The sequence below is a fragment of the Tachyglossus aculeatus genome, chromosome 20 (assembly GCF_015852505.1).
Source record: "Tachyglossus aculeatus isolate mTacAcu1 chromosome 20, mTacAcu1.pri, whole genome shotgun sequence".
In the NCBI taxonomy this organism is placed as follows: domain Eukaryota; kingdom Metazoa; phylum Chordata; class Mammalia; order Monotremata; family Tachyglossidae; genus Tachyglossus; species Tachyglossus aculeatus.
The window spans coordinates 3,609,116-3,626,573 of record NC_052085.1 but is presented as its reverse complement, the minus strand read 5'-3'; the positions used below and the strand labels follow the sequence as shown (position 1 = coordinate 3,626,573).

The 17,458-nt window shown below is 46.9% G+C and overlaps 1 protein-coding gene across 4 annotated transcripts in view; it reads left to right on the top strand.

Moving 5' to 3' along the window:
- The window catches only part of KATNAL1 (katanin catalytic subunit A1 like 1), a 53,565-nt gene that overhangs the window by 28,087 nt on the left and 8,020 nt on the right, over window positions 1–17,458 (top strand). For 3 of the 4 annotated variants that reach the window (XM_038761602.1, XM_038761600.1, XM_038761601.1), the window contains 6 exons: window positions 5,002–5,129; window positions 7,184–7,289; window positions 10,604–10,762; window positions 12,673–12,799; window positions 14,807–14,941; window positions 15,598–15,724. In XM_038761602.1, coding sequence (XP_038617530.1) covers window positions 5,002–5,129; window positions 7,184–7,289; window positions 10,604–10,762; window positions 12,673–12,799; window positions 14,807–14,941; window positions 15,598–15,724 — 782 coding nt within the window. The remainder of the gene's footprint in view (window positions 1–5,001; window positions 5,130–7,183; window positions 7,290–10,603; window positions 10,763–12,672; window positions 12,800–14,806; window positions 14,942–15,597; window positions 15,725–17,458) is intronic. The other variant, XM_038761603.1, reaches the window with a different exon arrangement.

Here is a 17,458-nt window from a genome sequence, read left to right as displayed (position 1 = left end):
AGTTAAAAAAAATGTACAAACATATATAGATATATACAGGTGATAGATATATACAGGTGGTAGATATATACAGGTGATAGATATATACAATCCTCCACACTTCAGGGTGAATTCTTTGCGCCCATAGCATCCAAACGAAGGAAAAGAAATCGCCAACTGCCACTGAAGTTTTTGCAGCCCGCCTTGACCGTAAAGGAGTCTTCTAGACTGTGAGCCCGCTGTTGGGTAGGGACCGTCTCTATATGTTGCCAACTTGTTCTTCCCAAGCGCTCAGTACAGTGCCCTGCACACAGTAAGCGCTCAATAAATACAAATGAATGAATGAGAAGGAAGGGTATTGGTAGAAAAGGAGACTTTGACTTCGGAACTACAAGAAGCCGAACCTGAAAAGTAATTATGGGGGAAACAATTTTACAAAGCAGGAGAAGCATTGTGTTCAGCCAGCTCACCGACTGGAACTAATGCAGAGAAATCTGAGATTTTTCCTGTAGTCGAGGTGGGGGATGTGTGGAAGGAGAGTGGTCCCCACCCCCCCACAAAGCCATTCCTTAACCCTGATGCCTCTCCCATCCCTCCCCGGACTAGAAAGGGAACGGCACTTGTTTGGGGTTCGTCGGCTCCAAGATCGCTTCCATGGGAAATTTGCCCGAGAAGGCACGGACTTGTCAGCGGCTCTTTGCGCGGCCCGTACGGTGGAGTCGGGGAAATTGCATAGACAACCAGGTTGCCGGGGTGGCGGGGGCCGGGGGGAAGGAAGGAAAGAGGAGAGCAGTTAGCTGAACAAAACTGCGTAATAAGCCTTTCCAGCTCCAATTTCAGTGATTCTGTACCACTGAAATACAAGAAGGTGTTCAGCAACAACAGTCCTCGTTGTTGCTTGCTACTTAGCCTTTTATTGACTGAAGGGGAACAGTAGGAGCTTTTCAGTGGTTTCCAAAGGAGCCCAGAATTATTTACATTTCTGCCACTTGACGAGGGCGCAGGAATTATGGTAAGGGACCGGTTTAACGCACTGGTGGTATGTATTTAAGGTTATCTTTTGAATGCAAAGCCAATGAAGAGAGCGTGAATGAGTTCTAAATTAGTTCACCGGGACGGTTGGGTAATTTGGAACATCCTTGGCTGTAACGAAGTGGAGTCTCGCTTTGGCATCTTTAGAGGAAATTGAATGCGCCCTGGAATAGCGGGAATGCGCCCTGGAATACCGGGAATCGGAAAGCACTCGTTTGGGGGAGGAGCTGGGCTCCGTAATTTGCAAGCCTGGAATTTATGAATAAGCAGGCAAGTCAGTCCAGCTCTGGAAGGGGAAAGAATGAACTCTATCTCCTCTCTCAAGAACCATTTTAAACCATAGAAACCGTGCCCTAAGTGGCAGAATAGAAGTGGTGCCTTTACCTTTTTGCTGACACAGGCCTTGTAGATAAAATGCATTTCTAACTTTGAAACGCGTACAAAGCCATGTGGTTCTGTGGTTCTGATGTAAGTGATTGATTACCGCTTTGTGTCATTTCCTCTTAGGCATTATGGGACAGAAAAATGAGTAGAATTTCAATTTCAGCTTCACAGTTGAAACTGTTGCAGCTGTATTAATAAGGTTCTTAGTAAAGTCTGCTGCAGTATGGCCATGTCGTGAGCTGCCTGAAGTAGCTGAGCTCCAAGACTCCCTTTGTAGCCTGTGTGATCTTAACTTCTTGGGGAGGAAGTTAGAGATTGTGAAGACAGAGAAATGAGTCAACCTGGCCCGGAGGGAGGCTGTTTCTGCCAGATGGGGGATCATTCAAAAAACCAGGTGTCCGTCCCCCCTCCGTCCCCTTCCCTGAAAATCTAGAGGCCAGGGTTACACCTTCCCGCCCAAGCTAACATGGTCTTCATTTCCATGCTTGAAATAAAATCACCTCAGAAATTTTGGCTCTTGTTAGAATACCTTGTCTTTGTCATGGTTGGATGGATTTATTCCTCTTCCTCCTCTTCTGTTCTCTTGGTCGCCGGGCAGACTCTGTCCTGTATTTCATTCCATCTCCCATTCTAGTTGTCACTCTCCTGTCTCTGCGCCTCAGTTACCTCATCTGTAAAATGGGGATTAAGACTGTGAGCCCCCCGTGGGACAGCCTGATGATCTTGTAGCCTCCCCAGCGCTTAGAACGGTGCTTTGCACATAGCAAGCGCTTAATAAATGCCATCATTATTATTATTATTATGCCCAGTGCTGGGGCAGTTCTGTCCCTTGTCTGCTGTGTGTTCTTGGGCAAGTCACTTCACTCTTCTGATGGGGATGGAGACTGTGAGCCTGTTGTTGGTTAGGGACCATCTCTATATGTTGATGATTTGTACTTCCCAAGCGCTTTGTACAGTACTTTGCACACAGTAAGTGCTCAATAAATGCGATTGAATGAATGAATGAATGTTACCCCTTTAACTGTCCTTTTCCTTTGTTTCTCTTTTCAGCCTTTCTCTCTTTTTTTATGGTATTTGTTAAGCACCCACTCTTTCTCATCTTCTCCCTCCACTCATTTTTTTCTCCTCACTCTTTTTCCTCCACTCTTTGTCATTCTCTCCTTGTCAGCATTCTTGCCTCCTCCTGCATCTTTCCTCCTCTTCCTCTTTGTCACTTAACTCTGATAGTGGTCTGTCATTTTTTTTCCTCTCTTCATCTGCTAATTTGCTGTTCATCACTTTCTAGCCCCGTACTTTCCCTGACCTGCTCGTCTCCTCCTTCCTTCTTTTCATCTACCGTTCGATCTCCTTCTGTTGTTCCTTGCTTCTGTAATCCTTGGCCCCTCTCAGCACCCCACTCTCCTCATTTTTATTTTTAATGGTACTTGCCAAGCGCTTATTACGTGTCGAACACTGTTCTAAGCGCTGGAGTAAATACAAATTAATTAGGTTGGACACAGTCCCCCCGTCCTGCGTGGGGCTTCCAGTCTAAGTGGGAGGGAGAACAGGTATCCCCGTTTTACAGTTGAGGAAACTGAGGCCTAGAGAAGTGAAGTGACTCACCCAAGGTCTTACAACAGACAGATCGCGGAGCCGGGATTAGAACCCAGGTCCTCTGATTCCCAGGCCTGTGCTTTCTCCATTAGGCCAAGCTGCTTCTCCTCTTCTGTTCTCTTGGTCGCCGGGCAGACTCTGTCCTGTATTTCATTCCATCTCCCATTCTAGTTGTCATTCTCCTGTTGCCCTTTTCACTGTCCTTTTCCCTTGTTTCTCTTTTCAGCCTTTCTCTCTTTTCTTTTAATGGTATTTGTTAAGCACTTACTATGTGCCAGGCACTATTCTAAGTGTTGGGGTAGACTCAAGGTAATCAGGTTGTCCCACCTGGGGCTCACAGTCTTAATCCCCTTTTTCCAGATGAGGTCACTGAGACCCATAGAAGTGAAGTGACTTGCCCAAGGTCATACGGCCGACAAGTGGCAGAGCCGGGATTAGAACCTAGGTCCTTGTTTTGTTCTTTCCCTCCTGTCTCGCTCCTTATATCTTCTCGGGCACCCCTTCTGTATTCTCCTGGTGCCCTTCCTGGGGCGGAGAAAGGTCAGTGGAGGACGAGTGGTGGTAGTGATGGTGGTCAATAAATACCACTGATTGATTTAGACTCCCCCTTTTAGACTGTGAGCCCCCTGTTGGGTAGGGACTGTCTCTATATGTTGCCAATTTGTACTTCCCAAGCGCTTAGTACAGTGCTCTGCACATAGTAAGCGCTCCATAAATACGATTGATGATGATGATGATTGATTGATTGATTGGCGGTGGAACGGGGAGGCGGCTGTGAGCTCAGGACCTCTCCCGCCGTGCCTACTGATCGGTGGCCTGGCAGTGACTGCCGCGATGAGCCCCCCACCCTCCCCAAAACCCTAAATGTCCCTTAGAATGGCGGTTCGAATTTGTGGTTATTTTGATTTCGATGTGCTTTGGTCTGGCAGTTTCCTACCCTTCTTGGAGATGAGCCCCGGCGAGCAAAGAAAGCTTCCCAACCCTTGACGACGTGACACTCATTCCAAGTCACTGCTGCTATCCGAGTCACCCCCAGAAATCAATCAGTCAATCAATCAATCGTATTTATCGAGCGCTTACTGTGTGCAGAGCACTGTACTAAGCGCTTGGGAAGTACAAGTTGGCAACATATAGAGACAGTCCTTACCCAACAGCGCTTGGGCCTCTTGGTAGACCCTCCGAGTTCTACAAACACGGAGGGCTAGCGGACGTTTGAATGTACACCGGAACTTTTCCACAACATATGGAGCACTGAGGAGGCTGTCAAGGAGGGCACCATCATCATCATCTTCCAGAAGGAAAAGGGACGGCTGAAAATGACTCTTGTGGCCCCTCAGTGCTTTTCATTTCTGCCAAGACCCTAGGAGCCCTTCTGGTTCAACTCCCATTGATACCATTGCCATTATTATTATGTGGACGCACTGGGCCTCAACCAACCAACCAGTGGTGTTCATTAGAGAAGCAGCATGGCGTAGTGGCTAGAGCCCGGGCCTGGGAATCAGAAGGTCATGGGTTCTAATCCTGGCTCCGCCGCCTGTGTGCTCCGTGACCTTGAGGAAGTCACTGTACTTCTCTGTGCCTCAGTTACCTCATCTGTAAAATAGGGATTGAGACTGTGAGCCCCATATGGGACAGGGACTTTGTCCAACCCGATTTGTTCATATCTGCCGCAGCAGATATGGCACGTTGTGAACGCTTAACACATACCATAATTATTATGGTTTATAATTATTATGGTGTGCTTACTGTGTGCAGTGCGCCGTACTAAGTGCTTGAGAGAGTTCAATACAACCAAGTTGGTAGACTCATTCATTGTCTCCCTACTTAAAGTTAACAAACCGGTCTTAGACCTTCACCAAGTGATTTTATTTATTTTTTGGCACTCTTTGGAGTCATTCAGCATCAGTTCCCCAAGCTGGTTAGAAGGCGCGATGCGTGTTTTTACTGGGAGTTGTGGAATTACAAGCAAACGAGCCATCGATGACCTGTGCCGTTTCTCTCGTGTCTCCTTAGGGAAGGAAGAATCTGCAAGATGGAGCCGGAGATGGGGAAGTTCAAAGGTTTGATGGCGCCGGATATGATAAAGACCTGATTGAAGCCCTGGAAAGGGATATAGTATCCAGAAATCCCAGCATTCATTGGTAGGTAACAATCTCGGTCCCATTTTTCCCTTCCGGGGAAGGAAAGCAAGTTTCGGGAACATTTTGGAGGTTCTCCATCCGTGGAGCTGTAGATGACTTGTTATGACTCTCCAGTGAGGATAAACAGTGTTACTGGACATGAAGTTTCCAGATTCAGGCCACTTTTAATTAGTACCATCTGTAGATTGTTCCAAAACAAATACTTTCCAGTATTGGTAACCACTATCGTGATACACTACTCTAAATAATATTTTGTTGTCGCTGTCTTAATTGACGGGCTCATGACAACTTCTGCTTCCAGATCGTTTCGCTGCTCCTCTGTGGAAGGCAGTAGGTTGATTGTTATGGGAATGCCTAAGTAAAGGTATTAATTAGTAGTACTTATGGAGCCCCCGTGGTGGCTGAAGTACTCTACTGAGGGTGGGGAGAACACAATAGAAGCAAATATTAATGTCTCTGCTTCCAGGAACTTGCCATCCCAGGTACATTAGAATCAGCAAAAAGGAAAGAGTTTGTGAAAGGTTTTGTTGTTCCTAAAATATAAGGAATAGCAGATAAGATGCAATTTTATATTAGTGTATGAGATGTAGCGTGGCTTTGGAGTTAGAGGTCATGGGTTCAAATCCCAGCCCTGCCAGTTAATAATAATAATAATGATGGCATTTATTAAGCGCTTACTATGTGCAAAGCACTGTTCTGAGTGCTGGGGAGGTTACAAGGTGATCAGGTTGTCCCACGTGGGGCTCACAGTCTTAGTCCCCATTTTACAGATGAGGTAACTGAGGCCCAGAGAAGTGAAATGAGTTGCCCAAAGTCACACAGCTGACAGTTGGCGGAGCTGGGGTTTGAACCCATGACCTCTGACTCCAAAACCCAGGCTCTTTTCCACTGAGCCACGCAGTTGTCAGCTGTGTGACTTTGGGCAAGTCACCTAACTTCTCTGGGCCTCAGTTCCCTCATCTGGAAAATGGGGATGAAGACTGTGAGCCCCCAGTGGGACAACCTGATCACCTTGTAACCTCCCCAGCGCTTAGAACAGTGCTTTGCACATAGTAAGCGCTTAATAAATGCCATCATCATTATTATTATGTAGGGTTGATAAGGACCTGATAAGCCCTTTCCTCTTCCCCCGTACTCGCAGCAACATCATTCTGACAGGCTTCTGAACCCATCAGAAGCTTTTTTTTAAGGACACGTCCCCTAAAACAAACTGAAAGATGGCTTCTATCCCCCGCCCCCCCCGCCCCTCTTATTTTTAAATGGTATTTGTTAAGCACTTATTATGTGCCAGGCAATATTCTAAGCTCTGGGGTAGATGCTTAGACTGTGAGCCCACTGTTGGGTAGGGACTGTCTTTATGTGTTGCCAATTTGTACTTCCCAAGCGCTTAGTACAGTGCTCTGCACATAGTAAGCCCTCAATAAATACGATTGATGATGATGATGATGATGCATGCGAATCAACTTGAATGCAGTCATTGTCTCACGTGGTCATATGGGGCCCGTAGTCTTAACCTAGTCTTAACGTAGTCTTAGAGAAGCAGCGTGGCTCAGTGGAAAGAATCAGAGGTCATGGGTTCAAATCCTGGCACCGCCAATTGTCAGCTGTGTGACTTCGGGCAAGTCACTTCGCTTCTCTGGGCCTCAGTTCCCTCATCTGGAAAATGGGGATGAAGACTGTGAGCCCCCCTGCCGTGGGACAACCTGATCACCTTGTAACCTCCCCAGCGCTTAGAACAGTGCTCTGCACATAGTAAGCGCTTAATAAATGCCATCATCCTCATTGTTACTATTATTATTAACCCCCTTTTAAAAGTGAGGTAACTGAGGCCCAGAGAAGTTAGGTGACTTGTTCAAGGTCACACAGCAGATGAGTGGAGCAGCCACAATTAGAGCCCAAATCTTTCTGTCTGTCCAAACTTGGAAAAAGAGAGCTTTTCCTGGATGGAAAATGTACCTTTAAGGAACAGGTAGGCTTGGGATGGTTTTCCCAACTGGTTTTGTCCTAGGCAGCCGCAGTAAGGCTGGCTGTAATACTGTGTTGTGTTTGAAAAGGGACGACATAGCGGATTTAGAAGAAGCCAAGAAGTTGCTGAGAGAAGCTGTTGTCCTTCCGATGTGGATGCCCGACTTTTTCAAAGGAATTAGAAGGCCGTGGAAGGTGAGCAGGTATTCTTATCCTGAAATGTCGGTCCGGTTATGCAGATATCTACTGGTATTTTCTGTAGCTCTGATGCACGCTCCTGAGCAAGTCACTTCTCTGGGCTTCAGTTTCCTCAAGTGTAAAATGGAGAGTCAATGCCTTTTCCCTCTCCTGCGTGAGTCCCGTGTCCAACCTGATTAACTTTTATCTACCCCAGCGCTTAGAACAGTGCTGGACATATAGTAAGTGCTTAACACACGCCATAATTATTATTATTATTACTTTTGTGGCATCTGTAACCCAGCGCCTAGAACAGTGATTGACCCACAGTAAGCACTTCACAAATAATAATAATAGCAGTATTGCAGGGATTGTGATCTCGATGAACCCGATTTCTGGAAAATGGGCGGCTGAACTGATACCACGTGGATGTACACCACTGTTCCGGCCGGTATCACGTCGTGTGCTCAATCAGTTGTATTTATTGAGCGCTTACTGTGCGCAGAGCGTTTGGGTGAGTACAGCAGAACAGAGTTGGTAGACACATTCCTTGCCCACAACAAGCTTACAGTCTAGAGGGTGAGACAGGCATTAAAGAAATTACGAATAGGTACATAAGTGGTTGTGGGGCTGAGGGAGGGATGAATGAAGGGCTTTCATGTTGCGAGAAGAAAGTTCTTCCCCAGGTTCTCGGCCCTTTCCCTAAGCCCCCCTCGCTGCCATTAATAGGGTGTTAATCTCCTTTCCTCCAGTTTGGCCAGATCCTGGCAGTGATCTTCAGAGCCGCCATCCCATTTTCGTAGCACTATTAGATGCCGGTGAACTGGAAATAAAGAAAAGGGAATAGGGCCCTCTTTGCGGCCAGCAGAATGCAGGAGAGTGGCCATAAATACGAAACTCTTGTCTTACTGACCTGTTCTAGTTGACCACCCTCTCTGAAAATATCCCGGAAAAGTAGGATATAGGAAAAATGCAGGATTTTGGAAGTCACAGAAAATAAAATGACCTTTTTTTTTTCTTTTGTGGAGTTTGCTTTCCTTTTTTCATCATCGTCATCATCAATCGTATTTATTGAGCGCTTACTATGTGCAGAGCACTGTACTAAGCGCTTGGGAAGTACAAATTGGCAACATATAGAGACAGTCCCTACCCACCAGTGGGCTCACAGTCTAAAAGGGGGAGACAGAGAACAAAACCAAACGTACTAACAAAATAAAATAAATAGAATAGATATGTACAAGTAAAATAAAAGCTTGTCAGTTCAGGGTCAGGGTCTGCCCCTCGAGAGATTTTTTTTGTATGGTATTTCTTAAGCGCATACTATGTGTCAAACACTATTCTAAGCACTGTTCTTAGCCCAAGTTACAAGATAATCAGGTTGGACACGATCCCTGACCCGCATGAGATTCACAGTCTAAGGAGGAGGGAAAGCAGGTATTTAATCCCCATTTGAGGAAACTGAGGCACAGAGAAGTTAAATGACTTGCCCAAGGTCAAAGCCGGGGTTGGAACCCACGTCCTCTGGCACCCGCTGCCAGGCCCGGACTCCTTCCATCATCATCATCAATCATCAATTGTATTTATTGAGCGCTTACTATGTGCAGAGCACTGTACTAAGCGCTTGGGAAGTACAAATTGGCAACATATAGAGACAGTCTGAAACCACACTGCTTCTTGGATTTTGTCCTTCTGAAACACACAGAGGGTAAAGTTCCCTACCAGCCGACACTGGTTTTCCGAGATGGGGCCCCAGGTTGAGCAGCCCAAGGACCGGTCAGAAACTAAGTCAGCAGCGGTCGCTCCTTTTCCGGGTTTCCAGAAGCTTCATCGCTTCCGTTTCCTGACGTTCTTTCGTCCGGAGGTGCTTGTGTTTCCCACTGTCCCACGAATCACTGTCACCGGCGTGCAGCGATTTCATCGAAGCGTTTACTCTTCGCACTGACGTGTAATTTCTTGTTGGCAGGCTGGGTTAGAGTGGAAGGTCCCCAAGGGCAAGAAACATGTCACTTCTCTGTTTTGCACTATCCAAACGTGCGTTTCACTAAGTGGGTGCTCAGGAAACGTTGAGCGCTTACTGTGTGCAGAGCCCTGTACTAAGCGCTTGGAAAAGTACAATTCGGCAACCAGTATAGCGCTTACTGGGTGCAGGGAATGGGTCCGTTTATTGTTCTGTTATACCCTCCCAAGCACTTAGTACAGTGCTCTGCATACGGAAAGCGCTCAGTCAATACAATTGAATGAACGAATGAAAGCAAATCGTTGCCGTATGCTTCTTTTGGAGGGGAGAGCCACACCCTTCTGAAACAGACAGAAGGAAATGCAGTGTGCTCTTCAAAATCCCTCGCCATCTTTTATTAGTTTAGAAATAAAATATATAGAAATAATAGAATATATAAATAATAGCCCCGAAATACTGCTTAAGACCGTCAGCTGTTGGCAAACACCGTTTCGGGTTCAGGAGAGACAGGCCCATTCTTGGAGATGTTTCATGAGGTCGCAGCTCTCCGAGATTCCTTGTGGCATTACTGCCTGATTTGGGCTATATTCATTCATTCATTCAATCGTATTTATTGAGCGCTTACTGTGTGCAGAGCACTGTACTAAGCGCTTGGGAAGTACAAGTTGGCAACATATAGAGAACGGTCCCTACCCAACAACGGGCTCACAGTCTAGAAGGGGGAGATAGACAACAAAACAAAACATGCGGACAGGTGTCAAGTCGGCAGAACAGATAGAATTAAAGCTAGATGCACATCATTAGCAAAGTAAATAGAACATTAACTATGTACAAGTAAAATAAATAGAGTAATAAATCTGTACAAACGTATATACAGGTGCTGTGGGGAGAGGAAGGATGTATCTTCCTGCTCTATAGGGGAAGCAGCGTGGCTCAATGGAAAGAGCCCGGGCTTTGGAGTCAGAGGTCATGGGTTCAAGTCCCAGCTCCGCCACTTGTCAGCCGTGTGACTTTGCACAAGTCACTTCACTTCTCTGGGCCTCAGTTCCCTCATCAGTAAAATGGGGATTAAGACTGTGAGCCCCCCGTGGGACAACCTGATCACCTTGTAACCTCCCCAGCGCTTAGAACAGTACTTTGCACATAGTAAGCGCTTAATAAATGCCATTATTATTATTGTTATTATCTGGGCCTCAATTCCCTTCTCAGTAAAACAACGCCCCCAATTCAGTCTCTGCTCCCTGAACCCCGATTAACTGTGAAGACCGAATCGTTGGCATCGTCAGACGAAAGTTGCTCTAGACTCTATTTTTTCACGGGGCCCCGAGGCCTTCCCGTCCCCTCCGTTTATGTGACGCTGCTTGTGGGGTTTTAGGGCGTGCTGATGGTCGGCCCCCCGGGCACCGGCAAGACCATGCTGGCGAAAGCCGTCGCCACCGAATGCGGCACGACCTTCTTCAATGTTTCCTCCTCCACGCTGACGTCGAAATACCGAGGCGAGTCGGAGAAGCTAGTCCGCTTGTTGTTTGAAATGGTGAGTGATGGAAGCTGGAAGTTCTGTTGCAGCGTCCTCTCCCAAGCGCTTAGCTCAATGGAAAGAGCCCGGGCTTTGAAGTCAGAGGTAATGGGTTCGAACCCCGGCTCCGCCAATTGTCAGCTGGGTGACTTTGGGCAAGTCACCTAACTTCTCTGGGCCTCAGGTACCTCATCTGTAAAATGGGGATTAAGACTGTGAGCCCCCCATGGGACAACCCGATCACCTTGTACCCTCCCCAGCGCTTAGAACAGTGCTTTGCGCGTAGTAAGTGCTTAATAAATGCCATCATTATTATTATTATTATTACAGTGCCCTGCACATAGCCCGCGCTCAGTACGTACGATCGACTGACCGCTCTCTTGCGAGGGCCGGTGACGCAGGCCCGTCGGCCTGGCCGGGATTGTTTGCTTCTCCTTCCAAATGGGCATGCGGGAGGAATTGACAGAGCAGGAAATGGTCCTCGTCCGTGTTTGGGCCCTGTCGCACTGGGAGCAGGATGCGTGCTTGAGAAGCTTTTGCAGCGGGCGTGATGGCTTGCGTCAGGCCTTCCGCACTCCCCCTCCTTGTCCCCGCGAACCAGGTGGCATGCGTGATAAGGCGGTGGCCGGCCACCACCGTGGGAGCCGGGTCCTCGGGACTGAGACTCATCCAGGAATCTCGCTGTGAGCCCACTGTCCAGTGAGGAGCAGAGCTGTCTGTATTGTGATCAGGAATTGGGTGAGAAACAGCAAGGCCTAGTGAATAGAGCAAGGGCCTGGGACTCAGAAGGACCTGGGTCCTAGTCCCCGAGCCTGCCACTTGTCTGCTGTGCGACCTTGGGCAAGTCACTTCACTTCCCTGGGCCTCCATCTGTAAAATAGGGATGAAGAGCGTGAGCCCCATGTGGGACAGGGAGGCCTTCCCAGACTGAGCCCCTTCCTTCCTCTCCCCCTCGCCCCCCTCTCCATCCCCCCATCTTACCTCCTTCCCTTCCCCACAGCACCTGTATATATGTATATATGTTTGTACATTTTTTTTTACTCTATTTATTTATTTATTTATTTATTTTATTTGTACATATCTATTCTATTTATTTTATTTTGTTAGTATGTTTGGTTTTGTTCTCTGTCTCCCCCTTTTAGACGGTGAGCCCACTGTTGGGTAGGGACTGTCTCTATATGTTGCCAATTTGTACTTCCCAAGCGCTTAGTACAGTGCTCTGCACATAGTAAGCGCTCAACAAATACGATTGATGATGATGATAACAGGAACTGGGCCCGACCTGATTACTTTGTATGTACCCCAGCGCCAAGTACGGTGCCTGGCACAGTAGTAAGCACTTCACGGATACCATTTAAAGAAAGAAAAAGGAAACAGAAATCAGATATCCTGGGCCTAATGGGGAACTGGTGACGCCGGTGAATTCTGCCCATAAGGTTTCAGAACAGTGAAATCAAGTAAGGTAGAATGCAACAGGAAGGGAAGAAGGTGTGTAGAAAGTTCAAAAGAGATTGAAAACCACACTTTTCGAGGAAATTCGGCTTTGCGGTTTTCAAAAGGTGGAAGGTCAACCTCTAATCTCAAGCATTGTGACTTCCCAGTAGTAAGAACTGACACGGTTTTAGGGCAGCGGGGCAGTGGGAATTTTCTACCCCCGCCCTCCCCAGGATCAAAGGGGAAAATATGTCATTTCCCAACCTCCCTTCAAATGATGCACGTTTTCATCAGCATGGATCAATCGATCAATCAATCCATCGTATTTATTGAGCGCTTACTGTGTGCAGAGCACTGTACTAAGCGCTTGGGAAGTACAAGTCGGCAACATATAGAGACGGTCCCTACCCAACAGCGGGCTCACAGTCTAGAAGGGAGGTGGATGTGGGCGATACCTTCAAGAGCGATCACTTTAGAAAACCATCTCTCCCAAGGCCAGGTTTTACGCACCCACAACCATCTTCATCGACGAGATCGATTCCATCTGCGGGCGTCGGGGCACCTCCGACGAGCACGAGGCCAGCCGCCGGGTCAAGTCGGAGCTGCTCGTTCAGATGGACGGTAAGCAGAAGGTTAAAGTCCCCTCTCTGCTGGGGCCCTGCGCTCCTCTCCTCTCCCCGTCCTCTTATCCAACAGATAGTGACTCCTCTCCCCTCCTTCGAGGCCTTATTGAATGCCCATCTCTTCCAAGCCCTTCCTTCCTCTTCTCCCACTCATTGTCCATCATCTGTCATTTATATATTTATATTAATGTCTTTCTCCCCCTCTAGACTGTAAGCTGGGTGTAGCCAGGGAATGTGTCCCTTTATTGTTGTATTCTCTCAAGCTGTTAGTACAGTGCACACAGTAAGTGCTCGATAAATACTATTGACTGACTGATAAATACGATTGCCTTTGAACGGCCTTGAAGCCCTGGAGTTACTAAGCATGGAGGACCCCTGTGGAGTTCTAATTTTCCGGAGGAAGCCGAGTCAGAATTGTTTCTCTTATATCTCCCCCAGCCCTCAGTACAGTGCCCAGCACAAAGTTAGGACTTGCTAAATACTCTACTCTTGTATGGAGAAGACCTTATCACGCGGCCACGGCGAAATGACCAGTTGCAATACTGATCACAGAGCTTAGTACAGTGCCTGGCACATAGTAAGTGCTTAACAGATACTATAATTGTTATTATTATTAGTCATTGAACACCTACTGAATGCAGTGCATTATAATTAGCCCTCAGGAAGTACAGCAGAGCCCTTTTGCTTATTTGTGTATTTATTCACTGTGGAGTGATTTATTCCCTTGCGTCTGTTATTTCTAGAATACAATTTAGCAATTGTATTCTCATCAGTGTATGTGTACTGTCACCCCTGTCAATCAATCAATCAATCAATCGTATTTGATTGATTGATTGATCAATCGTGATCAATCAATCAATCAATCGTGTCAGAGTATAAGCATCTTTTAGGTTCTCAGTCCATCAATCAGAAGTATTTTTTGAGTGCCTGTCGTGTGCGTGGCATCATACTAAGCACTTGGAGAAGTGCAATACAAATTAAACGCACGGTCAGTCAGTCAGTCGTATTTATGGAGCGCTTACTGTGTGCAGAGTACTGTACTGAGCGCTTGGGAGAGTACGATATAACAGGCACACTCCCTGTCCATAACGAGTTTACAGTCTAGAGGGGAAACAGCCATTAATATAAATAAATACATAAATAACAGATACAAGGAGTATCTCAAGGAGTCTTATGGGGGTGATGATCAGGTAAAAATTATCTGCCACTAGTGAGAGCCAAAGGAAGAACTAAGTTAGAACTGATAATAGCAGAATTACGGGAAAGGAAATAGATGAATAATATAAGTGGATAAATAAGGAGGGTACCTAGAGTGTCAGTATTTTGATGTAAGCGCTATAGCAAATTGCTAAGGGGCTGTTGGGTGGAAATGCGATCTTGCTGCTGCTGTTGATCTCAGGGCCAGGCACCACGTCCCTTACTTCTTCTGAAGCGGGAGACTCTGGTTACATTTTCTCTGATACCCCCGTTGTGAGCAGCCGAGGCATGTACGATACCCACGCACGTTTGAGGGAGTTCGACTTCCTGGCTTTGGCAAATATCCTTCCACTGGTTGCCAACAGGTAGTGGTGATTAGTCAGGGAACCCTCCACAAGTAATAGCATCCCTTCTTCAGTCAGTCAGTCGGATCTGCTGAGTTTTTACCGTGTGCAGAGCACTTGGGAGAGTACAATAGAAATGAAAGACAGCGTCCCTGCCCTCAGGAAGGCTGACCCCGGCTATTTACAAAGTGTGGGAACAAGAGGAAGAATAAAGAACCAAGAGGGTAATGACAAGAGTCTGGCCAGATGAACAAGTGAGTAAATAAGTGAAAAACTCAAGTCTGGAAATGGACAAACGTAAATGCGGAGAAGGGCTGTTGGAAAGATGTGAGCTAGGGTGGCGGAAAGGACCGGAGTTTAGGGCCTGAGGGCCAGAGGATGGGGCCAAGATGCCGTTTGCTCTGTGGGTGGCTAGCCAGCTGCCCGATGGTCTCTTTTTCCTGTCTTTCCTCTCAATGCGGCAGGAGTCGGCGGGGCCCTCGAAAACGACGACCCTTCCAAAATGGTCATGGTGCTAGCCGCCACCAACTTCCCCTGGGACATCGACGAAGCCCTACGGAGAAGATTGGAGAAGAGGATTTATATTCCTCTGCCAACAGGTATCATTCTTCCCCGCAAGAGACACGTGAAAGGAGACCATAAGGTAGCTGTGGGCAGGAAACATATCTGCCAACTCTCTTATTTCGTTCTCTGCCAAGTACTTAGCATAGTTCTCTGCCCTCAGCAAGTGCTCAGTAAATACCATCGATTGATTGAGCAGGGAAAACAGGGTGCCCACAAGGTGCTTTCCCCGTCCTTGGCCGAGTGAACCCCATTAGATTGATTGCCAGCCCTTCAGAGGTCGAGATCATGTCTTTGATTTTTGTTGGCTGTTCCCAAGAGAGAAGTGCAGTGCTCTGCGTCCCATAGGAACTTAATGAATGCTGCTGTTGAAATCTTTCCTGCCCATTTAAAACCACACTGGACCCAGATATCCGGGCACTCCCGGAGGCACCCCACTCATCCCCACCTCCACCCCTGCAGCCCCCGTCTCAGCACTAGCCCAAGCTACGGGCGAGGAAGCAATTCCCCTGAGTCCGTCAGCGGGACGGCCCCGAAGAGTCCAGGATTACCGGCCGCGGGTCCAGGTCGGCGCCCTGTCTCCCAAGCCCCGTGCCCCGCTTTTCCCGGGGACCCGGGTGGGGGACGGGGGGCAGTTGTCATCACTCCTGAGCCGGAGTATTTTCAAGGCTGTGATTGAAGATCTTCTTAACAGCGAAAGGCAGGGCAGAGCTCCTCAAGATCAATCTTCGTGAAGTTGAATTGGACCCCGATATTCACCTAGAGGATATAGCAGACAGGATCGAAGGTTACTCTGGAGCGGACATAACCAACGTTTGCAGGTATGTTTCTCCACCCCAGTAAAACAAGCCTGTAATTAAAAAATCGTAGACAAGAAAGAGGACCGAGAGTTAAAACATCACTTGGTCCCAGAAAAATCCCACTTCTTTTAAGGGTTCTTGTTTCATTCCGTGGCCTCCTCTACCCGTCTGGCTGACTATATGGCTACCAGTTTGTTCCTTTGTACTGGAGTTAAGGTATCAAGCATTTGATAAATCAATCAATCAATCATATTTATTGAGCGCTTACTGTGTGCAGAGCAATGTACTAAGCGCTTGGGAAGTACAAGTTGGAAACATATAGAGACGGTCCCTACCCAACAGTGGGCTCACAGTCTAAAAAGGGGAGACAGAGAACAAAACCAAACATACTAACAAAATAAAATAAATAGAATAGATATGTACAAGTAAAATAAATAAATAAATAAATAAATAAATACAGTAATAAATATGTACAAATATGTAAATATGTAACATAAAGCACTTAGTACAGTGCTCTACACACAGTAAGCGCTCAGTAAATATGATTGAATGACTAGCATTCTTTAGCCCCTTCTGTGTGCATAGAGTTAGTAGATTCATTCAGTCATATTTATTGAGCGCTTACTGTGTGCAGAGCACTGTAGTATGCGCCTGGGAGAGACAGGACAACAATAAACAGACACATTCCCTGGATCTCCGCCCTCAAGGAATTGACAGTCTAGCGAAGGAGACAGGCACTTAACTAAAGTATTGGGATGTTTATTAGGCTAGCACTGATTTTTTTGGTCTTATTAGAGCCCGGCCATCTAATCTCTTTCACAGATGAGGAAATCACCCCAAAGTTCAGCAAGTAACATTTTTGCAGTATTTTGAACTGGAAGGATAAAGTTCGACTTGGCCCTGAAAATCGAAACCAAGATAATTTACCCCCCAAATATCTTTCCACAAATATATTGGCAGCTTTGATTTTTTTTTTAATCGTATTTTTTAAGCTCTTACTATGTGCCAGGCACTGTACTAAGTGCTGCAGGGGGGTACAGGCAAATCGGGCTGGGCAGTCCCTGTTCCATGTGGGGCTCACGGTCTTAATCCCCGTTTTACAGATGAGGTAACTGAGGCACAGAGAAGTGAAGTGACTTACCCAGGGTCACACTGCAGACAAGTGGCAGAGATGGGAATAGAACTCAGGTCCTTTGCTAGCCGTAAAATGGTTGCTACTAGTGATAAAAGGTCGCAGTCTTTCTTTCAGTCCCCATGAGCATTGGTAGGGGCCTTACCATTAGAGTATAAACTCCTTGCAGGGAGGGCATGTGTCACTTCACACTGCACCAAGTTGGGTGCTCAGTAATATACCAAGGCCCTGCTGAGAGCTCAAGGCCCTGCTGAGAGCTCACCTCCTCCAGGAGGCCTTCCCAGACTGAGCCCCTTCCTTCCTCTCCCCCTCGTCCCCCTCTCCATCCCCCCATCTTACCTCCTTCCCTTCCCCACAGCACCTGTATATATGTATATATGGTTGTACATATTTATTACTCTATTATTTATTTATTTATTTTACTTGTACATATCTATCCTATTTATTTTATTTTGTTGGTATGTTTGGTTTTGTTCTCTGTCTCCCCCTTTTAGACTGTGAGCCCACTGTTGGGTAGGGACTGTCTCTATGTGTTGCCAATTTGTACTTCCCAAGCGCTTAGTACAGTGCCCTGCACATAGTAAGCGCTCAATAAATACGATTGATGATGATGATGATACCAG